General features: G+C 57.7%; 2 protein-coding genes across 8 annotated transcripts; one reads left to right on the top strand and one right to left on the bottom strand.

Moving 5' to 3' along the window:
* The first annotated feature begins 1,403 nt into the window (after positions 1–1,403).
* Positions 1,404–6,546, top strand: GNB2 (G protein subunit beta 2). 3 transcript variants are annotated; one of them, XM_081300481.1, is made up of 10 exons: positions 1,404–1,573; positions 3,795–3,940; positions 4,192–4,230; positions 4,337–4,443; positions 4,759–4,822; positions 4,906–5,068; positions 5,162–5,228; positions 5,478–5,679; positions 5,774–5,990; positions 6,069–6,546. In XM_081300481.1, exons 2-10 carry the CDS (start codon positions 3,884–3,886, stop codon positions 6,173–6,175), a joined length of 1,023 nt encoding a protein of 340 aa, XP_081156607.1. In that variant the 5' UTR covers positions 1,404–1,573; positions 3,795–3,883; the 3' UTR covers positions 6,176–6,546. The 3 variants fall into 3 exon arrangements, with proteins under 3 accessions (XP_081156607.1, XP_081156609.1, XP_081156608.1); XM_081300483.1 differs by lacking the exon at positions 1,404–1,573 and adding an exon at positions 2,657–3,073; XM_081300482.1 differs by lacking the exon at positions 1,404–1,573 and adding an exon at positions 3,162–3,473.
* A 2,372-nt stretch (positions 6,547–8,918) lies between these two features.
* On the bottom strand, positions 8,919–21,403 carry GIGYF1 (GRB10 interacting GYF protein 1). 5 transcript variants are annotated; one of them, XM_081297740.1, is made up of 27 exons: positions 21,262–21,403; positions 16,846–17,084; positions 15,915–16,060; positions 15,529–15,638; positions 15,299–15,428; positions 15,109–15,204; positions 14,882–14,993; positions 14,661–14,769; positions 14,268–14,308; positions 13,939–14,109; positions 13,468–13,721; positions 13,254–13,362; positions 12,657–12,794; positions 12,372–12,472; positions 12,014–12,185; positions 11,753–11,919; positions 11,520–11,620; positions 11,311–11,439; positions 11,108–11,208; positions 10,845–10,927; positions 10,628–10,768; positions 10,318–10,545; positions 9,903–10,093; positions 9,658–9,818; positions 9,412–9,578; positions 9,208–9,337; positions 8,919–9,109 (listed from the first exon to the last, which is right to left on the bottom strand). In XM_081297740.1, exons 4-27 carry the CDS (start codon positions 15,561–15,563, stop codon positions 9,057–9,059), a joined length of 3,120 nt encoding a protein of 1,039 aa, XP_081153866.1. In that variant the 5' UTR covers positions 15,564–15,638; positions 15,915–16,060; positions 16,846–17,084; positions 21,262–21,403; the 3' UTR covers positions 8,919–9,056. The 5 variants fall into 5 exon arrangements, with proteins under 5 accessions (XP_081153866.1, XP_081153867.1, XP_081153864.1 ...); XM_081297741.1 differs by having other exon boundaries at positions 9,208–9,334; XM_081297738.1 differs by having other exon boundaries at positions 9,208–9,334; positions 11,520–11,919.
* Between the last annotated feature and the right edge of the window lie 1,857 nt (positions 21,404–23,260).

Genomic DNA, 23,260 nt, shown 5'->3' with positions numbered 1-23,260 from the left:
GTAGCACGCTCGCCTGGCATGCGTGCGGCCCGGGTTCGATCCTCAACACCACATACCAACAAAGATGTTGTGTCCGCCGAGAACTAGAAAATAAATATTAAAAATTCTCTCTCTCTCTCTCTCTCTCTCTCTCTCTCTCTCTCCTCTCTCACTCTCTCTTAAAAAAAAAAAAAAAAAAAAAGATTGACAGAGTTGGGTCTAGTCTCAGGCTGCTAAAGTGCCTTGGGGGAAGTCACTATGTCCCTTTGTAGAAGATAAAACTGAAAATTATCTATAAAGTCCCTTCCAAATTCTGATGTCTAATTGACATCTATTATCTGTCATTCAGTTGCTGGGTGCACATAAATAGAATTTATGCATAACAAAGAATGTCACTTTTTTTTCTTAAAAAAAAGTGCTTCTGAAAGCTATTTAGGGCCTTTCACAAAGGCTAATGAATAGAATGCTTTGGTGCTTTTGTTATGAGGAATCCATGAAGGCAATATGTTGAACTTTCCAAAGTGTTTTCACAACCATGGGGATCCCATGACAATTCAAAAGGCTTGGCAGTGCAGAAGGCTTCAACCCCTCATTAAACAGATGTGTAAACTGAGGCCTATACTGACATTCTCATACCTTCGGGTGGTCCACAGTGGGGTTACATAAAGAAATTGTATCGATATAACTGCACAATAAAGTCTTTAAGGCTTCCTGGGTTCGTATCTCCACTCTGCAGCCTGGGTCTGTTTCACTACTATAAAATCAGGGTACTGCTGACACTTCACAGTATTGATGTGCGGATTAAATAACAAGCATGGATTTCAACAAATGTAAATTGTCATTTACAGTGGCATGTGGCCCTGTACAGGGTGGTCTACAAAAGCCCACTGGGCAATACAGATAAACTGCCTGAGCAAGACTTGCCTCAATTACTCGGGCTTGCAGCGGCCCCAACCCTGACCCGTACAGCCCAAATCGCAGCTCTTCCTCCAGCCGCCTGGAGTCGGGCCCAGTCCAGCTCCAGTCCGGATCTCTCTAACTCCTCCTCCAACAGAGGGGCGGGCATCACCAGGGAGGGGCGTGGTTAAATCTAGAACTGGGGCTTCGAGCTCCCCTTCCCGGTCTGGAACCGCCCAATTCGGGAGGGGCCGGAGACGTGTCACGTGACCAGCGAGTTTTTTTTTTTTTTTCTTCACCCTCCCCTATGCCGGTACCATCTCTGCCAGCCCCAGAGGAGAAGTCTTACGCCTCTTCTGGAAGCAAACATTATTTTGGTCCCTTTAGCATCAAAATTGCATGAAGTAGTATCTTTGTTGTGACCGAGTCAGTTTTTGCCCTCGAAGTGATGCTTCCTCTTCTGGCCTCCCCCCACTAGCTAGTTTGGTCTCGCCCAGCCGGGCCCTGGGCGCGGCGGCGACAGCCGCGTCACTGGCGGGCGGGATCCCTCCGCTCTGGGGAGAGCAGCGCTGGGCGGTTGAGTTGGGGTGACTGAGGAAATCCATCCGCGTCGCCGCCGCTGCCGCCTCCGCCGCGGAGGAAGACAGGACCTCCCGCGCTCCTCCAGCGATCCCTTCGCAGAGTCCTACCGCCACAGGTACCTCCGCTGACAAAAGGAGTGCTCATTCCCCCCAGCCCCAAATTCCCACGGGGAAATGTCCCTTCTTCTGTCTCCCCGATCTAGCCTCTTGGGAGCGGACGTAACTCTCCAGACCTCCCCTCCCTTCCTCTGGCCCCGTAGCTTCCAAACCCGGAAGGGGAACTGGGGGACCCAGGGCCCCAATAATGCATGCGATCCCTGCACCATCAGCGGTATTTTCCCGACCCCAGACCCAATCCCAGCCCCGTCTGCCTCTTGCTCCCTTAATAGTTGGGGGGCTAAATTCCGAGCTCCCTCTAGGCCCTGTCCCGCCCCCTTTCCCCACCACCACCCTCCCGCCTGCCCCTGGACGGCACCCCTCGTGTCCACCCGTTTCGCACCCCTGCCGGCATTTGCCTTATAAAACTCCAGAATCCGGGGAGAGACGGGCAAGGCCGCGAGGCCACCCTTGCCTTCGTCTCCACCCTACTCTCGATTTGGTCTTTGGCTGCGGCTTCTGGCCCCCAAGCCCTAAACTGGAGACCTCGGTACCTTATTTCCTTTACAAGTGCTAACCCAAGCCTAGTTCTCAGGCTCCTGCCCCCCGCCCAGCTTTCTTTAGGGCAAAATGGAGGTCGTGGGGGCCAGAAGGCCAGGCCCACTGCGCTTCACAGCGCCGCATCAGCTTGCGCCTTCCAGCTGCCTGATATGGGGACCCTCCTCTGGCCCCCAATTCTCCCCGCCAGACCTGCGATGAGGTGGCACCCTCTTTTCTGTTTGGGGCTTTGGCTGCTGTTTTTCCCGTAATCAGGGAGCTGTCGAGGGGGCCTTGGAGGGTGATGGGACCGAGAACTGGGAGCGTCGTCCCCACCCCCAGTGGCTTCCTCCTGGCCTGCTTCCTTCTGCCCCGGGCCGCTGGCGTTGCCGCCTGGCCTAGGCTGCTGGCATCTGGAAGGAAGAGGCTTTGTCTGTACCCGGGTTGAGATTGGGTAGGGGCTCTGCCCCCTGACCCCCGCCTTTGGAGTAGCATCTTGTGGCCCTAGCGCAGAATTTACCGAGGGGAAATATCTGTAGGGAAGAGGAACGCCCAACGCCTGGGGGAAGTGTGAGCTGGGTGGGGGACGCCCGGGTCGGCTGAGCGCTGGGTGCACGGCCAGATCTCACAGGTGTTGGGGGTGGGGACAGGACGTCGGGCCCTGGAGCGGTGCCAGCCAGGTTCCTGGGGTCCCGACTCCGAGCTCCCGGCTGGGCTTTTGGACTGCCGAGGACGGCGGGGCCGGCCGCCTGGGGCTGGCCATCGGCGCCTGGGAGAGAGCAGTTCCGCGCCTTGGGGCCAGGGGCCTCTCTTCCGAGTCCTAATTACTTCGGAGCGGCTCCCACGGGCTTTCCGCGGGCGCGGCGGGGCGAGTGGCCTCGGCGCTGGAAGGAGCAGCGGCCCCGGGCTGCCTTCCCCACCGCCCTCGCCCCCTCCCGCTGCGGGCGGCTAATGGGGCGCAGCCGGCACGGGGATTATCCGGGGTGAGCCGTCCCGAACCTATTAGTGCCCAATCGGCTTTTCCCAAATCCTGTAAACAGCCACCCTGGCCGGTTCAGGGGAGAGGCGGGAGGCTGGGTCGGGCGGGGGCGCTGGGGCCGGGGGTGGGGTCACCCACCCTACAGGTCTCTGCCGTGGATGCGGTTGCCTTGGCAACGGGGCTAGGGTGGGGGCATTTCACCAATGAGGTGCTCTCGGTCCGGGTGACGGTTGCCTAGGCAACCCCACGAACAGCCCAGCCTCCCCCTCCTGTCTCCCCCACCATCGAAGCTGGGGGTGTGTGTGGAGGGTGTGCGGCGTGTGGGGGTGAATTTAAAGAGGCACCGCCCCTTTTAAAATTAGGTGCTGGGAGGGCGGTGCCTGTGCGGCTGGGGCGGACGCCAGGTCTGTTTTCGAAGGGACTCCCCCCCTCCCAGTTCCTGCCGCGGGTGTCCCGCCCGGGCTGCTGTCCGAGGGAGGGGTTTCCCCTGCGCTTCCTCTTGCACTTCCCGCTCTGTTTCCGGGGGGCGGGAGGAAGATTGGGGAAGTCGCGGGTACCTCCGTAACGTCTCTCGGGTGCCAGAGACCCTTGTCCTGCTCGGGGACAACACGGCCCGCCCGCCTCCCCCCCGCCGAGCTTACCCCTTCCGGGCCGCGCTTCCACCCCGCCTTTGCCCCTACTTCCCCGGCGGCCTTGAGGTCTGACGTCAGCCCTGCATCCCCCAGGCCTCGGGCCAGCGGCCAGGAGCTGCCTCCCCCAGCCCCCGTCCCGCGGCCCCCAGCCGCCCCCAACCCCGCCCCACGGGCCCGGCGCCATGAGTGAGCTGGAGCAACTGAGACAGGAGGCCGAGCAGCTCCGGAACCAGATCCGGGTGAGGGCCTGGCCGGCGGGGATGGGAAGAGTGAGCGGGCAGGGCCAGACAGCTTGTGTGTGCTGCTGCCCATTGTCCTCTGCCCCCAGTGGGCCGCCTGGGTCATTGTGGGTGGGGGGAGGGAGGGTACCCTAATCTCTCAATGTCTCATACTCCCCACTGCCTTGTCTCCCGCTTTCTTTACTCTTCTTCCCTCTCCTCCTGCACCCATCTTCTCTCCTGCTTTTCTCTGGCTCTGCCATCTTTTACAGGATGCCCGGAAAGCATGCGGGGATTCAACACTGACCCAGGTGAGATGATTCCTGGAGAAGCAAGGGTTTGAGGCATGCTGCTGGATTGGGGGTGGAGGTCCTCTTGTCTGGGTGTCCCTGAGCCCCTTTTTTTGCCCACCTCCAGATCACAGCTGGGCTGGACCCAGTGGGAAGAATCCAGATGAGAACACGGAGGACCCTCCGTGGACACCTGGCAAAAATCTATGCCATGCACTGGGGGACAGACTCAAGGTGCATGGGTGATTGGTTGGGGCTCTGTGCTCAGCTTTGGTGTTAAGGGCTCCAGGGTGATTTTATAGTGGGCAGAGTGGCATGGGGGGCAGGCAGCTGCAGAGGTCTGGTGGGCTGTACAGATTGCCCCTTGTGTCAAATGAAGTTTGGGGAGACTGACTCCCACTGTCTTCAGGGAACCAGGGAAAGCAGGGCCTTATTGACAGGGCTTCTGAGCTGCTACTGGGGTGTCTCAGAAGAGCCTCCCTTCAGATGGGAGGGGGTTGTTGCTCTGTACCTTGACTCCTGTTCCTCTCCCTGGCTGCTCTCCACCAGGCTGCTGGTCAGCGCCTCCCAGGATGGGAAGCTCATCATTTGGGACAGTTACACCACCAACAAGGTAGAGGTAGTGCCTGAGGCAGGGTGGGACTGGGCTGCGGGCCCTGACTGGCTCTGACCCTGGATGCTGCCCCTTCTCTGTAGGTCCATGCCATCCCACTGCGCTCTTCCTGGGTCATGACCTGTGCCTACGCACCCTCAGGGAACTTTGTGGCCTGTGGGGGTTTGGACAACATCTGCTCCATCTACAGCCTCAAGACCCGCGAGGGCAATGTCAGGGTCAGCCGGGAGCTGCCTGGCCATACTGGTGAGTGGGGCCTGTCCGTGTAAGGACGCTGTTATCTGGTCAGGGCCTTGCTGCTCTCCCTGAGAGACTCCACTGACCAGCCCTCTTCCTTAGGGTACCTGTCATGCTGCCGCTTCCTGGATGACAACCAAATAATCACCAGCTCTGGGGATACCACCTGGTAAGGCCCTTCAGGGTTGGGCAGTCTGTGCTAACCCACATTCCCTCCCTAGGTCATCTCAGTGCTCAGTCTCGAGCACCTAGCCTCCCTTTCTAGGTGGGCTCCTAAAGCTGTTTGGCCTGGGTGGAGAGCAAGTTCCTGGGCCCCTTCCATAGATCAGGGGTAGGTTCCTCTGGAGAGGACATGGGAAGCCAGGGAATTTGTCCTTCACTTCATCTCTGTTCCTTTCCTTTTTTCTGTCTCATCTAGTGCCCTGTGGGACATTGAGACAGGCCAGCAGACTGTGGGTTTTGCTGGACACAGTGGGGATGTGATGTCTCTGTCACTGGCCCCCGATGGGCGCACCTTTGTGTCAGGTGCCTGTGACGCCTCCATCAAGCTGTGGGACGTGCGGGATTCCATGTGCCGACAGACCTTCATTGGTCATGAATCCGACATCAACGCTGTCGCTGTAAGTTGGGGGTGAGCCCGAAGGGTTGGCCCCTTCCTTCCAGGCCACTGACCCTGGCCTCGCATCCTCACCCACTCTGGCCCATGTCCCACAGTTCTTCCCCAACGGCTACGCCTTCACCACGGGCTCTGACGACGCCACATGCCGCCTGTTCGACCTGCGGGCTGACCAGGAGCTCCTCATGTATTCACATGACAACATCATTTGTGGCATCACCTCGGTTGCCTTCTCACGCAGTGGCCGGCTGCTGCTTGCAGGCTATGACGACTTCAACTGCAACATCTGGGACGCCATGAAGGGCGACCGCGCAGGTGAGACCTGGGTGCTGGAGCAGGCAGGCAGGGAGTAGTGATGCACCCAGGTAGTACTTATGTCCCTCTCCCCCTCAGGTGTCCTTGCTGGCCATGACAACCGTGTGAGCTGCCTTGGGGTCACTGATGATGGTATGGCTGTGGCCACAGGCTCCTGGGACTCCTTCCTCAAGATCTGGAACTAACGGTCCCAACCCCAGCTGGGCCCAGGCTGGGAGGGGCCCTGCCCATGCCCACACTACAGGCCGGGAGCTTTGGGGCTGGGTACACACCGAGCTTCCCTCCCTGGACCACAGGGCCTTGGGTCCCTGCTCCCCCACCCAGGTTTGGTTCCTCCCGGGGGGCCCCCACTGTGGAGATAAAGATGGGGATGGAATGGGGGAAGAGGAGGGGCAGAAGCCCTTATCCTTTTGCTGCCCTGGGGTCAAGGCCTCACCCCTCTGGAGGGCCAGAGGCAGGAGGTGGAAACTCCAGGGGCTGGCTTTTTTAAAACTGGTTTTATTTTAATTTTTATTATATTTTCAGTTTTTCCATAAAGGAACCAATTCCAACTCTGTACCTGGTCTCCTTTCTTGCTTTTGTCTGGCTCCTTTGAATCTCTGCTGCCTGAGGGCAGGCAGGCAGTGGGCTATTAGGCCCAAAGCAGCAGGCCTGCCTGGGGAGGGGGGGAGACACGTGAACTCCTTCCCCCCCCCCCCCAGGCTGAAGCCAGAGGCGGAAGGTGCTCCTGTCCAGCAGGGCCAGCGAGGTCATCGGGTAACCATAGCCCACCAGTGTCTCCCCCACCTGGGCTGGCTATGCCCCTGCCCTGTGCTCCTTTAGCTCCTAGCTGAGCTGTGCCCCTATCCCTATAATTCTTTCCCCAAATAAGGTCAGTAGGCGAGGTGGAAGGGGAGAACACACACCGAGTTTTATTGGGGGAAGGAGTATTTACAGGGGCAAGAAGAAGGGAAGTCACACAGGGTGGAGGTAGGGCAGGGAGATGGTGGGTACAAGGCAGACCAGGGAACACAGAATGACCCCTGCACTACCCCAAACCCTAGAAGTAGGGGGCAGCTAGGGCCCAGGAAGACTGGGACTGGGAAAGGACAGCAATGGGGTCTGAGTCCCTGGGCTGAGGGCTCAGGGCTTGTAAACATTGACCACTCTCAAGAGGGGATGGATTGGGAGAGGGTTCCCCCTACACTTCCTCACAGGGTTAAGGCCTCTCCAGGCTCGTGGGCCCCCAGTTCAAAGTCTCTTTAGCTGGGGGGAAGGGGCAGGAAGAGACAGGAAGAGTGTCCCCCCTTCCCCTGCATTGGCTGCGGCAGGGGCAGGGTGGTTACATTCAGTCACAACAGGAGTCTCCCTCACCCCTCTAATGCCAGTGTGCGGCAAGAGGGCAGGGGGAGCTGGGGGGCCAGCAGCAGCAACACATTTTCCCCTGGCCCATCACCCCCTTATTGCTTTAGAGAGAATATTGTCTTTTCACGGACACTAACACTGTCAAAACCAGGGAGACCTAGGTGGAGGGGCCCTTCCACCCCGAGGCCAGCTTTATCCCCAACACTGACCCAGTTGCCACTTTGGTGCAAAAAAAAAAAAAAAAATTAAAAAAATCTGGGGATAAATGGGGACTTCCCCAGGGCAGGAAGGAGAAATACATTCATGGAGGGGAGGCAGTGGCAGTCTTGCCCTAATACTGCACTCTCAGCAATGAGGTCGATGGGAGAAGTTCTATGAGAAACCCAAAAGATAAAACAAACTACTAAAAAAACGGATGACAAGCCCAGGCAGGGGACTGGGAGTGAGAAGTCGGTGAGCACTAGGCAAGGCAGCCTACCCCTGACCCAGGAGAGACACTCCACTCTTGACCCCCAGCCTTACCCAACATTAAAAAACGGCGTGGAGAGGAGAGGCCACTTGCTCCTCTCCCATTTGGTCAACGGAGGGGTCAGGCGCAGAGCCGGGTGGTCCACACCCCACATAGCTGGCTGCAGGTCAGGGGGCTCCCTTGGGACAGCTCCCCTACTGCAGGCCTCAACCCCAAGCCGCCCACTCCTGGCCCTTCAAGGCCCTCCTGCCCCTCACAGGAACAAGGACTCAGTCCGTGAAGCAGCCTCCCAGCTCCTGGAGGAACTACTCCACCCCCCTCCTCTGATGGGGGTGAGGCCAGGGCTTGGGGCCAAAGAATACATTCATGTGGCAAGGCAGGGAGCTGGGGCTTTCAGTATCACACCCAGGCCATCCCCCAAAATGGCAGCGGTGGGGGAAGCTCCTCAGCAGGCCTGGATCTGAGTCCCACCACCTGACAAGGCTGGCACTGACCGGCCCTTCCCATCTCCCATCAGCCAGGGTGGCGGCAGCTGGGGCCGAGGCGACTTGTCCAATTTGTGCAACTTTCCCCCAAAGCAGCGAAGCCAAGGGGTGACTTTGGCCCCCATCCCGGACACCTGTGCCACAGTCACAGCAACAGGGAGCTGGTTCACAGCGGGTCCGGCAGGCGGGGCTCTGAGGGGGCCTCGCTGTGCAAACTGCTGGCACCCCAGCTTCCAGTTACCCCAGTGGCCCACCTCCTGGGGGCAGCAGGGTAATTACGTGCAGCCTTGGGGGCCAGGCATACAGGTCCATGGGGCCTGTGCCCCACTGCCCCAAAATAACAGTGTGTTTTTCTTTCAGCCTCCTAACCTTTTTTTTTTTTCATTATTTTTCATTTTTTTAAAAAAACAAAAACAAACAAAAAATTTCTGTGGACCTTCCATTGTCACACCCACTACCCCTCAAGGGGAAAGGTGTCTAGAGTCTAGTTTTTTAACGATATTTTTGTCCTCTCCTAACATTTTCTTCAAAGTCATTTAAAATTAAAAAGAGGAAAAAAAAAAAAAAACCCTTCCCCCCCAATCTATAAAGTGCCTCGTGGTGGGTGAATTAAGGTGCATCGTGTGGTTTGTAACAAGTGCTGGGGACCCTGCCCCTGCTTCCTCCTCTGCTCCTTGCTGGGAGCCTGCAGGCTGGAGACCTGAGGGTCCAAGCTGCTGCTGCTGCCGCCCCTGGCCTACAGCCCATGGGGCTGGTGGGATGGGCTGGTCAGTAGTCATCCACGCTCTCGATCTCACCAGAAGGTCCATGCAGGGAGTACCCTAAAGCCAGGGGGAGAAGGGTTTGAGCTCCCCCAGACCCCTACAGGCCAGTACGGAGGAAGCAGACAGAGCTCCTTCCTGGTCCTACCCACACTCACCCAAGATGCTGGGGTCCGAGTGCAGCATCAATGCCCGCCTCTTGGCCTTGCTGCCCTCCCCAGGGCCAAGTTTGGTGCTGTGGTTGGCCTGAAAGGCTGTCTGCAGAGAGGCACTGCTCAGCCACGCCTCCTAAAGCAGCGCATGGGAGGGAGTCACAAGTGCACTGGGCAACCCTTCCCTGCTCTCCCCTACCCAGACCTTACCTGCTGCTGCTGCTGCCGTTGCTGGCTGGCTTTCTGCTTGGCCCTCCGCTCCAGGAATTGTTTGGCAAATTCTTTGGCTTCCAGCGTGTCCCCCAGACAGGAACGGATATAATCATGGACGTCATAGGGGGATTCTACCTCCTTGAGGATCGCTACAGCCATGGGCACTATAGGGCAGGGTGGAACAATCAGGCCAAGTCTGAAGGCCCTAGACCCAGTGAAGCTGCCCAGGTGTACCTGCCATACCGTCCAGGCTGCCCGTGGTGCTCAGGGTGTGCAGCATCTGCTCACACCACTGGGTGAAGCCATCCTGGGGCCTGGGGATGCCCTGTAACAGCTTCAGCAGCTTCTCTTCTTCCTCTGTCTTTTTGCGAACAGGCCGACCTGTCAGGTGGCTATAGGAGTCGCTGAGGCGGGAGGCGAATCTGGAGATTAGCTCAGGTGTTCAGCATTCTTCTACCCCAGCCCAGCCCCACAGGCAGGAAGCCCACCTGAGAGATGGGCTGCTCCGGCTGTTCTTCAGGCCGAGGCTGCGAGCCAGGCTCCCACTGCTCTTGAGGGTGTCCTCCCAGAGGCCCAAGCTGCCACCACTGCTGCCTCCACTCTTGTCTGGCCCGCCCCACAGTGGCCCAGCCTCAGATACCCACTGGTTCAGGGGGCCAGTGCCCAGGCCCCCAAGCTGCTGCAGATGGCAGGAAGTTAGGAGGCTCCAATAAGGGACCCGAGAAAGCTAGGCAGGGAGGCTTGTTAAGAGGCACAGGGACAAGGTGAGGGCTATGTTGAAGAGAGCCTCGAAATCAAATGAGGAACCAGGCCTTGGATAGGAGTCTGGGCTGTGATCCCCACCTCCCTGAATCACCCTGAACAGAGAGGTCCCCGTCTTTGGGGGAAGGGGCAGCCACTTACCACACGGTGGTTGGGGGCCTGGGCCCGAGGCAGCTCCCGGGGTGTAGGCTGCTTGTGCAGCTGCCGCTCTCCCTCCAGCTGTAACTCCAGCAGGGTCTTCATGGACAGACCCTGCTTGGCCAGGCCAGCCCAGAGCGGGGGTGGGGAGCTGGGTGCAGGGGGCACAGGGACAGCGGCTGCGGCTTGTTGCTGCTGCAGCAGCTTCAGCAACAGTTCCTGCTGCCGCACCTGGGCAGAGAAACAAGGGGGGTGAAGGTGGCTGATGGCAGCCAGTGGGGCCCAGACTGAGAGGGGCTGGGAGGGTGAGGACCTGCTTGCGCCGAAAGAGCTCCTCCTCCTCCTGCCTCCGCTTCTGCTCCTCTTGCTGCTGCTGTCGGCGCTTCTCCTCGCGGCGCTTGCGCTCCTCCTCCTCCCGCTTCGCCCTGAGCTCCACTTCTCTGCGCTCCTGGAACTGAGCCACATCACACATCAGACAGGGGATGGGGCGGCCTCGGTACAGCCTCCACACCCAGCCCAGGCCTACTCACTTTATGTTGCAGCTGGAGTTGTTCTAGAATTGGACCCTGAGTCGAAGAGTTAATTGGTATGTCCCAAAGACTGGCCTCACCACCTGCAGGGGCAAAGGCAGCTTCAGGGGTGCACTTGGGGCCCCTGCTTCTACCCAACCATGGCTCTTCAACCATAAAAGGTGGACCAAGCAGCACGAGGTAAGGACCTGGGTCCCCATCTCTGCCACAGGGGGAAGGTGGCACCCAAGGGAGGAGGAAAGGAGGGCCAACAGGCCACTCACCAGACTGTGATGAGGCTGAGGTATGTACATCCCAGAGGGAGCCTGAATCTGGCACCGACAAGGACCGGCTCATCGTCGGAAGCAGGTTCTGGTCCCCACCTCTGAGGAGCAAATCATGACTCAGGGCCCAACATCCACCTCTGGTCTGCCCACCTTCCCCTTTCGCACATCCCGAGGATTAAGGTACACACAGCCACCCAGACCTGGGGGGTTTGAGAGCCTGGAGCTGCTGCAGGAATGTCGTGAGCTGCTGCTGCTGCTGCTGCTGCTGCGGCGGCGTCAGGTCCCCCATAGCTGCCTTTTCCCGGAGTGCACACTGTGGGAGCTGGCGGCTATGGAGACAGGGCACATGTGGTGGGCCGCTCAGCCCTGCTGCCTGGCCAACCTCTGAGCCCCGGCAGGTACCCCATACCTGCCAACCAGCTGAAGAAACTGCTGGTGCTGCAGCTGCTGGTACAAGGCCGCCGCAGCCAGCTCCTGCTGCTTCTTCAGGCGCTCCTGGTCCATGTTTCCCTGCAGGAGGGCGAGAGCAGGCCCAGTGCGCACTGTGGCAGGGAGGACAGGCTCTTCTGGGCCCGCCCAGTACCACCAGCTCTCCGCTCCCACTGGCCCTCCCTGCAACCTGCAGAGGAAATGTGTGCTCACCAGCAGCGGGGGTGGGGAGGGCCCAGGGGCAAAGGGCACGCGGCCCCACATCTTGATCACCTCTCCTAGAGGCTGGAAGCCCTCATCACAGCCCCGCTTCACCAGCAATGACATGGAGAAGTAGCCAGCCTGGAACCACTCTGCCATCTCCTGGGTTGTAAAGGGGCCTGGACCAAGGAAAGCCACTGGGGTCAGAGGACAAGCCAAAGATGCCCTGAGCAAGAAAATTCCCTGAGCAGCCCTCCCATCCCCCACAGCTACCTTGGATCTCCCCTTGTGGGTCCTTGTAGAACCACTTTCGGGCAGCGCCATGGCTGAGGGGGAGGGCAGTGGCAGCTGTGGAGTGGCGCAGGCCCTGGGTCTGCATAGCAGCCGTGAACTGTTCCTCCTCCAGAGAACTGTCCTGCAAGGAGGCCACCAGCTTTTCCGCTTCCTGGGAAGAGAAAAAGAGGCTGAGCTGCCTGATCACAGCCACATCAGGATGGGGCTGGGACAGGTCATGAATGAGGCAGGACAGAACTGAGAAGGTGGGTATGATCTGAGACAGGGACAGATGAAACAACTGTGCTGAGCCCCTACGGGGGAGAATCCCTGGGGCTCTGTCAGGCACCCTCCACACCTGCTGCAGGTGCTTCAAGCCTTCTTCATCCTCCAGATCTCCAGGTGGAGCAGGGGGTGAGGCCACCCCAGGACTCAGCTGAACTCCCCTCAGCTCATCTCCTAGGGATGAAGGAAGAAAAGTGAAAGAGGGTGCAGTGAAGGGGACAGACACTTCTCTATTCACCCTCCAAGAAAACGGGTTCTTGCTATATCTCTTCTCAATATCAGTGCCTTATGCACCCTCCCACAGGTGGGGTGAGCCTTCTCCCCCAGCCCCAGCCCACAAAAAGCCCCATCTGTCTACCTTCAGCTGTGGGGAGCTCTTTCTCCACAGTTTCCTCACCATCCCCATTCGTCCCCCAGAGTGGGCCCAAGGTGGACAGTGGGGATGAGGAACAGGACTTCTCCTCCTGAGGAGGCAGTGGGGTTAGTTCCTTCCCACCTAAAAGAGAAGGGTGATTTATCAGGAATTAAAACCAAGATGCAGAAGGCCCTGCACAGGAGGCCGTGCAAACCCACCAGCTGTGGCAGCACTGAGCACAAGGGACTCACTGTGTATTCCAACTTCCTGTCCTGCAGGGTGGGACATCAGCAGGTCCCATAAGGCTGTGTGGGTACATGCATATGATGCCAGAGATCTATCTACCTGTGTACTCTGCTGAGCCTCCCAGGGATTTCGAATGTTACTGATCCTACTTTATTTTAACTTGATTTGCTACCTTTTAGGCATAACCCTGCTGCTTTGGAGTCCCTCCCTAGATCCGAGCTCTTGTTTTGCTTATGTTTTTAAGAAGCCCAACCCTATACGTGGGAAAGTACGCAGCCCAATGACAGACCTCTCTGGCAGCCTGGCCCCAGCCCAAGGCTCTTCAGCCTCCCCATCATGGTTCTGCAGTCTTACCTGCCTCAGGTCCATCCTCATCCAGCCTTTCTGAAGGCTCTTCCTCCTCTTCCTCCAGGCCCTGGAAATCCAGCTCCTGCTCCTCTGGAATGGGCTCCTTGGGGCCCTTCTGTGTGGGAAAAGGAGAGTGCACATCAGTGGAGGGAGCCAGGAGACCCTGCAGGCAGGCTCCACCCTCCTCTGATCACTCTTCCCCTTGCCTCCTCACAGGTACCTTGAGAGGCAAGAAGGCCCCAGAGGCATCGAAGGTGCCCATTTCTTCATCCTCATCATCCAGGCACCACTCCGGGAGCCCATCCTTGTCGTCATCAAAGCCATCAGGTCCACGGCACCTCCGGAGGTGAGAGCTGCCTCCCCCACCCCGCCCCTCCTCTTCACCACACCCTCCTCGCTCCCCACGCAAATCAAATTCAAACTTTCTACGCCGTTCCCCATGTTCCCGCCAGCCAGCAGAGCGGGGGCCACCATCTGGGGGAAAGTTGGAGAAGGAAAATCAGCCACCGAGTCAAACGAGGACTTCCCCTCCTTTGCCATTTAAAGGATACCCCAGGAACCACTGCCTCTCCAGGACTGCTTCCCGCTCAACCCCACCTCAGCAAGCTTTCAGATTCTCTCTCTTGGCAAGAGGAGCCCACCCTCAAGGGACAACTGCTGAACTCCACAGTGCCACCTTGCCCAGTCTCACCAGGGCTGGTGGAGCGCCAGCGATCTCCATCTCGCCGGGGTCCTGCCCCTAGTCTCCAGCTGCCCTCCTCCTCCTCTTCTTGCTCCTCTCGCAGGGAACGCCAGTTCTCACTATCTGAGCGAGCATGCTCCTTCCGTGGGCCAGCCCCACCCTCCTCGAATGCAGATCGGGCTGGGGGCAAGGACAGACACGCCACTGCAGTCTCTGGAAGACTCTTGCTAGACCCTGCTCCAGGTCCTCCTGCCTCCATCACTGCCCCTGGTAACTCCCCACCAGGGTGACCCACCTCAAGCCCACCACCTCGGCTGCCATGCCTGCCACTCTCATACCTCCATCCCTCCTTGCCGACTTCTCAAACCGCCTCTCACCTCTGCAGGAGAGAAAGGTATTAGTCAGAAACAGCCCAACTGCCCCTCCCCACCCTGTGGAGTGCTGCACACCTTGTCCACTCTGCCTGAGGAGGAAGGGACACAGAACTAGGGAGAAGCAAGCTGAGAAGCAGGAGCACAGAGAAGGTAACAGGGGCAAAAAGCTCCTCAAGCACAAGAAGGACAGGGCTGCTTAGGTCCAGAAGGTTGGAGGGCACAGAGGGCTCTGAAGAGGCTCAGATGGTGTTTCTGGTCACTCTCTGCTGACATAAACCCAAGCCTCCCTCCCCGGGACACTGCCCAGCCTAGGGCTCCGCCCAGCTCTGTCTCTGAGTCACCTCTTTCCAGTCCCACCTGTCATCCCAGCTCTGGCTTCGCTGGATCTCCCGGGGACTTCGCCCGAAGGCCCCCTCGCCTTCCTCAATGCTTCTTTGGTAAAAGCAACTGTCACCACGGCCACGGCCTGGAGAAGGATGCAGCACACTTGGGTATAAAACCCGCCAGATCCTCTCTCCACACCCTTAGAACCACAGGCCCGACTCTGCCCACCCCTGAACACGGAGGCACCCCTCTACCTCTGCTCCGCGTGCTGCCCCTGCCACGGGAGGTGCCAGCCAGGGGGGGGCCAGCCCCTTTCCCCATCAGCCTCAGCACAGCCACACTGTTCACTGACAGGGAGAAGTTTCTCTGAGGAGGGAGCCAGGGGCGGGAGTGAGGACCCAGGAGCCCGACCACCACCCATATTCCCAACTCCAGCCCCCAACCCAGGCTCCTATTGCCTCAGCCCCTGGCCAGGCCCCACCTGCTCCTCCTCAGTCAGAGGCTCCAGGGCCAGGGGCTGCAGCGGCTCCTCCTGTAACACGGCAGCAAACTCTTTGTCCTGCAATTCCTCAGGGACCTGTCAGTGGGGGTGGAAAGGCCAAGCTACCACATGCCCCAGGGCCCTTGCATGAGCCAAGTGAACAGGGAGCTACACACCCCGGCTACCCCACCTTGTTCTCCTTGACATAGAGGGCCAACATCTCCTCTCGCCCGTAGCGGTAGTCAGCCAGCTTGTATTTGGGCATAGCAGGGGATGGGGGTGGGGAGGCCACGCTGCCTCCGCTGGAAAGGGCCCTCAGCCTAGAATAGGCACAGAAGGGAAGCAGAGAGACCAGGGTCCAAGCAGCCCTAGACCTCTTCCCCAGCTGCTCCACACAAGCCGCTGCACCCATTGACTCACCACTCAGGCCCAAAGTTGAGCGTCTCTGCTGCCATTGTGGAGCTGGGGTTGCTTCCCAGGGGCTGGGGATTAGCAGAGGAGAGAGGATCCAAAATGCACTGTCCAAATACCTATGGGGTCACAGGCACAGAGAACATGAGACAGGCACAGAGCTTCTGCAACTTGGCCATTGGTCCCACCCTTCATAGGCACTGTACTGGGCCTAAGGCCAGTGGGTAGGTCACTTGGGCTGGGAAAGGATTCACCTAAGCCAGCCCTGTGGCCACTCACACCATGAGCTAAACGAGGCTGAGACAGGGTGGGGGACAGACCAAGGAGAGTGAGGAAACCAGGAAGCTAGAGGCCTTTCTGCCTTGCAGGGCACCTTCCCACAGCCCAACACTCACCTGGCGGCCTTGTCCTGGGGAGCAGTTCGGGTGCTGGGCTCTCTTCAGGCAGGGGCCAGTACGGAGTGAACTATTGTCCCCAAGCCACTGGCTAATGGTCTGGCCTTAATAGTGCCCGGGAGGGACCTTCACAATTAGGAAAGATCCTTAAAGAGAAGTGAGGATTAAGTGTGCATGTGGGTCACATGGCACCCCTGCCATCTGCCCTACACAACTAGAGAGACCCTGTTCGTAGGCAGGACACAAGGTAGATGCCAAGGTATGGCTGAGAACAATGCCAGGCCTGGTCTCGGGTCATCAGCACTTTCATCAGGAGGCTGAGACGAGGTGTGGCACAGAATTCAATAAGGAGGTAGACTACAATCAGTATGGACACTCAGGGCCACAGAATAAGCAAAAAAGCTCCTACAGCCACAAATATCCAACAGAGAAAAGGTAAACCCTGGAGAGAAGATCAGACATGAACTAAACTACTTCCTTCAAGGACAGACATTAGGGTTGGCTGCTCCAACACTAGAATCCAGGGCCTGGGTCTGTGGAGAAACCCAGCAAAAAAGGGTTCTTACAGGGCCAAAGATGGGCCCACACTGCAGGTTCCAGGCAGGAAAGCCTGGCCACGGCATCCCCAGGCTGGTTGCTTATTTATTTTGGTGCTGGGGATCAAAGCCAGAGGAGCTCTACCACTGAGCTATGTCCCCAGCCGCCTTTTGATAATTTTGAGATGGGATCTCATTGAACTCCCCAAGTGGCCACAACTGTGCACCCTCCTGCCTCAGTCTTTGGAGTTGCTGGGTGGCAGGTGCCACCCCAGGGCCGGTTTACCAAGAGGAAGCACACACCCAGACCTCTCCTCCAGATCAAGAACAGCTACTCAAACAAAAAGTCAAGGTGGGAACGACATTCTCATAGGTGCTAGAAGAAGGTGCCTCACCATGAAGTGGAAAGCAAGGCAGAGTCACCGAGGCCGACAGGAGAGGTGGCAGCAGCAATCAATTCCTCTAAGGAACAATGGAGGAGACTCGAGAGAGAGGGCTCATCCCTGGTGGGACTGGAGCAAAAGATGAAGGCCAGGCAGTGTCCAGGGCTATTCAAGGGCTTCCGTCACTGGCTGGGAGGAAGGCTGGGCCAGAGCACCTCTGCAGGGCCCATCCACTCCGGGATGCCAGGAGCCTAGGAGGAAGGAGGAAGAGGGTTCCACTAGAGCCTAGGAGAAAGGCTCTCTCAGACATGGGGGTCACCCAGAGTCAGTGTCCCTGCTCTAGGTCTAGAGCATGACGTGGTGCCCACAGACACCTTGACTGGCGAGGTTCCCAGCCTGTGCACCTCCTCCATGAGAGCCTCTGCTGACACTGCTGGCAACAGTAGCCCTGCCAAGCATAGAAGTCAGAGAACCTGTTGACAGGTCGAAAGCTCTCTTGTCCACTGTGTTCAAGAAGGCCTCCACGGCCCACAGAGGAGGGCTCATCTTTCTACACTACAACCCTAAAGTGACTTGGCAACTGAATGGCCTTAAGGATGTAATGCTAAGTGAAACAAGCCAGTCACAAAAAGACAAACACCATAGGAATCCTCTTACTCGAGGTACCAGGTGACTCAAAGTCATGGGTGGAGAGTCGTCTGGGAGATGCTAGTGTGAGGGTAGGAGGAGGGGAATTGTTGCACACATCCAGGGTTTCAGCAGAGGACGAGGAAAAAGTTCTGACATGACTGGTGGCTCCTGGACACTATGAATGGACTTCCCGCCACAGAGCTGAAAAACATGACTAAAGCGGCAAATTTTCTATCAATTTAGAAAACAAGCCAGGAGCAGTGGTGCGTGCCTGTAGTCACAGCCACTTGGGAGACAGAAGCAGGAGGATCGAAAGTTCGAGACCAGCCTCAGCAACTTGGTAAGATCCTGTCTTAAAATAAAATAAGAAATAAAAAGGGCTGAACATGTGGCTCTGGTTAAACATCCCTGGTACAAAAAAAGAAAAAGAAAAAAAAAGCTTTAGTGGCACTGGGGTGTAGCTTAGTGGTAGAGCACATGCTTAGCATGCACAAGGCCTGGGTTCAATCCCCAGCTCAAAAAAAAAAAAAAAAAAAAAGCTTCAAGAAAAATATTCCATATTCCTTCAAATAAGCCTCAGGAAAAGCAGTTTTGAGCCTTCTCAGATCATTCCTTCTAGTGGGATAGACACTACTTCGGGGGCACAAAAGGGCTGCTGGGTGGAGAGGGGAGGAGCCTCACCCCTGCTTCCGGCCTCCTGCCTTCGGGCAGGCTATCCTGGTGGGAAGAAAAAACAATCAAAGGCAAAATGGGAAGAGCAGGGCCACTGCAGAGGCGGGAAAGTGGGAGCAAGGAGGCAAAGCCCAGGAGCCTGAGCCTGTGCCTTCCTGGGGAAAAAATCAGTGAGAGAAGGGCCTGGTGCCAGGGAGTGCCTGGCCCTTTCTTCAGCCTGAAGGGACCAGAGAAGCAGTACAAGGCCACTACTCCCAGAAGGCAGGCCTCAGCCACACCCACTGCCTGGAAGCCAAGGGGTCTTGACTAAAGCGCTGTGGTCCCCAGGGGAATTTCAGCAGTGGATGGGAACATTTGGGGTTGTCTCAACTGGGCAGAGGGGCATTATTGGAATCTAGTGGGTAGAGGCCAGCGATGCTACCGGACGCCCTACAATGCACAGGAGAGCCCCCACAACAAAAAAGTCCAAAATGTCAACAGTGCTGAGCTGAGAAACCCTGCTCTACCAGGGGCCCAAGCAGCCACTACTCGGGTGTTTACAGGAGAAGATGCAAGACAAGGGAAACCTAAGTACACGCATTTGTCTCCCGCTCTGAACAGCAGGAAAATGACTCCCTAATTACACTGTCCCATGAGAGAAATCTGAAGACCTGCCAGTAGGAAAATCCCTGAGAAAAGGATGAAAAAATAACCCTTGGTTTGCCCATCACACCCTCCCAAAATCAAGCACTTGGATCTCTGAGGAAGAAGAGGGCAAGAGGAGGCAAACCAGGGCTAGAAACTGTATCCTCTCCCTGGCTGCTTGAGCAGGAGTCAGAGGCACACTGTAGTTTGCCTCTGCCCCAGCCTTAGCCTCCGGCTACCTCCTCACCCCTTCTTTCAGACCTCAGTGAACCCTCACTTCGCTAGCAACTGAATTATTGCTATTAAACGGCTGCCACCTGCTGGAGACAAGGGGTGAGGGCACAGACTAGTCCTGGGAGCTCCCAACTGGATTCAGGGACCCGGAATCTGTTCTGAGGGGTTCAGAACTCACAGAAGTAAACAATGTAGAGAAGAGGTTGGCCCAGCGCACACTAAGTTGAGAGCATTATTTACTTACTCCATCACCCCTAAAATTAGTTCCAATCCAAAGTGATGTGCCTTGGCACTGCTCCGTAGGTACCACGTTAACAGAGGCAGAATCCCAACTGCTTCAGCATTTGGAGCAACTAACTGCCCAGTCCCAAGCTGTAGGAGGTGACTCGGCCCTTTCCCAGGATGGAAACATCCTGCATGCGTGGTGGGACAAGGATTCTGAAGCTTAGAAGGGCTGCAAACCCAAATTCTTTTGGGCTGGTCAGTTATCCCAGCACTCTCCTCTCTATGCCACCTGACAAATGCCACCAACACTTGGCAACTATTTACTAGTTAACAGTTTTCAAAGCACTTTCACTTTACCTCATTTGATCCCTTCTGCCCATTTGCCCAGCCTGGGGCTCTAGCCAGGGAAAACAAGGAAGGGGAGTTGCACCTGCCCCATCAGGGCACCCCGAAGCTTCATGCTATCCAGGACTGGAGAAGGTGCAAACGGTGGCAGTAGCCATCCCAAACACTCAGGCTTTCTGTGAGAATCTGAAACCATTTTAAATTTCTTCTTCAACTTTTAAATCCTTCACAAAGTCTCTTCTTTTCCCCGTTTCTTCTCCAAGGTAGGGCTATCTTTCTATCCCCAACTCCAACCTCAGATGTAAAGGCCAGGGCAAACTGGGGTCCCTGACCTAAAAAGTCACACACAACACTAATATGTCCACTGGCTGATAAAGCCAGTTCAGAAGCCGAAGCACACAATCCACTTGACCATAATCACCATCTGGGACCCACAAGGCCACTGGTCCCCAGGCAATGGTGGGAACATAAAGTCCAGATCTGCTCCAACTCCTTCCCAACTGGAGGACCAAGACCTACAATCTAGGAGGTACAGGTGGAGCTGGGGTGGAGAGAGACTGGGCTGGGGCTGCAAGAACAGTGAGAGGAGCAGGAGCCAGAGACCAAACTCCCACTTGTAAGCAGCAAAGTGGAGCAGCTTACTGGCCCATGGCAGTGGGGGGATGAGGGAAGCTAACATGACAGCTCACAGGGGCTGTAGAGAGGCTGCCTGCAGGGTGAAGATCTTTGGGAAAGCAGTTCTGTGAGAAGCAGGGGTAAAGGGGTCGCCTGGAGTAGGTGGAGGAAAGATGAGGCCAATTAGTACTTATTTAGCATCTCTCAGAACCCAGCACTAGAGTGGATCAGATCTGGAAGTTGACTGGGAATTGTAGTTACCACCGGGTTGGAAGAAAGAGAGACGAAGGTCCCATTAAAGTTACTTGCAAAAAAAAAAAAAAAGGAAAAGGCAAAGTGTGAGGGGCTGTGACCAGGGAGCTGCTGCACTGGGGACATGGGCTGGGGAGGGCCTGGCCTGGTGACGGAGACTAGTGTTGATGCAAAGGCAGGTGTTTCACGCGACCAGACGACCGGAGGAAGGGGACCCCAATGACCAAGCACTAAGGTGGCAGCCTGAAATGCTGGAAACGTAGGTGATGAGCCAGGCGAAGTGGTTGGGCGGAGGGGAAGCTCCCATGTTGGCCAAAGTGCTGCAACGCTTTGGACTTGGAGACCCTCGAGGCCCCGCTCGTTCCGAGGAGAGCCCGGCGGCACGTTAGGGACACCTCGAGGGAGCGCGGGGCGCGCACACAACCAGCAGGGGCCCGGCCAGAACCGGGCATTCGGCCCCGGTGGGCGGGATCCCGGAGAGGCGACCGTTAGGAGCGCGGGGGTGGGCAGGCGCGGGCCGGGCCGGAGGACGGCGTGCCCTTCAGGGAGGGGCGCCAGGTGCGCGGGGCGCGCGCGGGGGACGGCCGCCCGCCGGGAGCCGGCCTCCGGGGCCCCGCCGAGGTCGGCCCGCTCCCGAGGAGGGTCTGGCCGCGGGGAGGGGCGGAGAGGGCCGCGGTGCCGGCGGCCTGGGGGAGGGCCGGGGCTGAGGCCGCGCCGGTGGCCCGCGCGCTGGCTCGAGCTCCCGCAGGCTCCGCGGCCGCCGCGGCGTCGGGGGCGGGCCTGCCCGGGCCGGGCTGCGGGCCGGGGTCCGCGGGGCCGCCGAGCGCTTACCGCGGGCGGCGGCGGGCGGGCGGCGCGAGGGTCCGGTCCCGGGCGTTGGCGACGCGGCGACGGCGGGCCGTGGGGGGGCGGCGGCGGCGGGGGAGGGGGCGCTGGCGCTCCCGCGGCGGCCGCTCCTCTCTGTTTGTGTTTGTAGCAAGATGGCTGCCCGCCTCGCACCACGTGACGCGGACGCGGGGCCGCGGGGCCGCCCCCTCCAGCGCCGCCGCGGCCGCCGCCGCCGCCCTTGCCCTCCACGGCCCCGGCCCGCTCGGACCTGCTGCCCGGCCTCGCGCGGCGAGCCCAGCGGGGCACGGCCCGGACGCCTGCCGCCCCCGGCCCCCCCGGCACGTGACCCGGGAGTCCCGCTCGTCACGTGACGCGGGCCCGCGGCGAGCGAAGGGGGGGGTCCCTCGGGTGAGTCTTGGGCCGCCCGCGGGCCCCCCGGGACCGGGGCAGCGGCTCGCGACGACGCCGACCTCTCCCGTCTGTCCGGCCTCCTGCGGGAAGCCCGCCTGGGTTGCAGGAGACAAAAACACAATCAGAACCGTTCCTCAAACGTCGCGGGCTGTAGGAAAGGAGCTCGGAGCTGAGGGTTTGGAAGCGGCGCGAGGCGACCGGACCTGCGGTGTCCGTCGGGCTCGGGCAAGAGTGAGGTGCGGAGGAGCCTCAGTTTCTCCTTCCGGAGGGTGTAAGGCTGCTCTGCGCCCCACCCGGGGCCTAGTGCCACTCCTTCACGGAGTCCTGTTGATAATTAAAATAAGTGAATGTGAAAGGCTTCGAGAGGCGGCGAGCCCACTATGCAAATACGAGATGTAGACCGAGGCCCGCTTTGTTTAAAAACGGGGTTTTTCAGTAATGACTTTTCGAGGCGCGCTCAACTTTTTAAGAACGCAGAAGTTGTGTGTGCATACGCCCCTTCCCTGCTTTCTAAACCAGCCCCTGTCCAACACAATGTGATCCCTCTCAAGGCGCAAAGCGGGGGAAAGGTCGCTTGGCCAGCTGGAATTTCACGGGAGAATGCAGATCTCAAGGGGCGACCTAGAAGACCCTTTGTTCTGCACGCGGGACTGTCAAGATGTATCTGCATTTGCAGTTCCCGAGTCTGTATTTTTACAGCCCCTTGACGTTCATGGCAGCCAGAGTTCCTGCTTCAGGTGTTAAGTTCCTTCCTGGAAAATGGCAGTGGTTAAGGGAAAAAGGTCGGTACCCTGTTCCATCCAATACTAACTGGCTCTGAGCAAGTTTAGTGAACTACTCTTTGCATGTAATATAGGCAGAGATCAGGACCACCACAAATACCAGCTCATAGGTGCTCCTGGTTGCACAGGGTTCCAGAAACGCAGTATTCAAGACTATTAACACTGTTTGAAAATGTGAACTGCCTGTACAGCTTAGTGGTAGAGGGCTTGCCTAGAACCCATGAGGCCCTGGCTTCCCAGCCCTAGCATGGCTTAAAAAAAAAAAAAAAAAAAATCCAAGCTTGAATCTTCTCCCAGGATAAAGTTTGTAAGCTCATGACAGCTGTTTTTAAAAAGTTTTTGTTGTTTCGTTTAATTTTTCTAGATTGGGTGGTTGAGGTAACCAGGAGCCTAACCTTTAGATCATATGAAGTTAGCATGTTTTAATAATTCATAAGCAAATGTGAGATTGTGAGTTAGTTAAGGTAGAGAAAAGATAGGAAAAAAAGGGGAACCTCTGTGTGGTGGAGCCAGAGTGTGGCTTGTGCTGAGCTGAAGGGAAGGGCAGGTGTGTTGGGTGGGTTTAGGAAAAGTGGGTGTAGGCTTGGGAATAGTGGGTGGTCCAAGCTCATGGAAGAGGACCCAGAAGAGAAGTGAAGTTGAAACTAGTAAAACCACTGAGGTACTAGTTGAAAGCCTGGGTTGCCACTGTTAGGGTCTTTTTTTTTTTTTTTTTTTTTTTTTTTTTTTTTTTTTTTTTGCCGTGATAAAGTTCAGGTGCAGGCAAGTAAGTGCTCCACCACTGAGCTCTACCCCCAGCCCATCACTTT

The sequence above is a fragment of the Spermophilus citellus genome, assembly GCF_964194105.1.
Source record: "Spermophilus citellus genome assembly, chromosome: 6".
NCBI lineage: Eukaryota > Metazoa > Chordata > Mammalia > Rodentia > Sciuridae > Spermophilus > Spermophilus citellus.
This window is presented reverse-complemented; position numbering and strand designations above follow the sequence as displayed.

Coding starts and splice junctions, on each gene's coding strand:
- GNB2 (XM_081300481.1), top strand. CDS start 3,884: ATGAGTGAGCTGGAGCAACTGAGACAGGAGGCCGAGCAGCTCCGGAAC. Junction 3,941..4,191: donor AGCTCCGGAACCAGATCCGG/GTGAGGGCCTGG, acceptor CATCTTTTACAG/GATGCCCGGAAAGCATGCGG. Junction 5,991..6,068: donor CATGAAGGGCGACCGCGCAG/GTGAGACCTGGG, acceptor TCTCCCCCTCAG/GTGTCCTTGCTGGCCATGAC.
- GIGYF1 (XM_081297738.1), bottom strand. CDS start 15,563: ATGGCAGCAGAGACGCTCAACTTTGGGCCTGAGTG. Junction 11,209..11,310: donor CAGGCTCTCAAACCCCCCAG/GTCTGGGTGGCT, acceptor TTTGCTCCTCAG/AGGTGGGGACCAGAACCTGC. Junction 10,094..10,317: donor AGGCCCCCAACCACCGTGTG/GTAAGTGGCTGC, acceptor TGCCATCTGCAG/CAGCTTGGGGGCCTGGGCAC.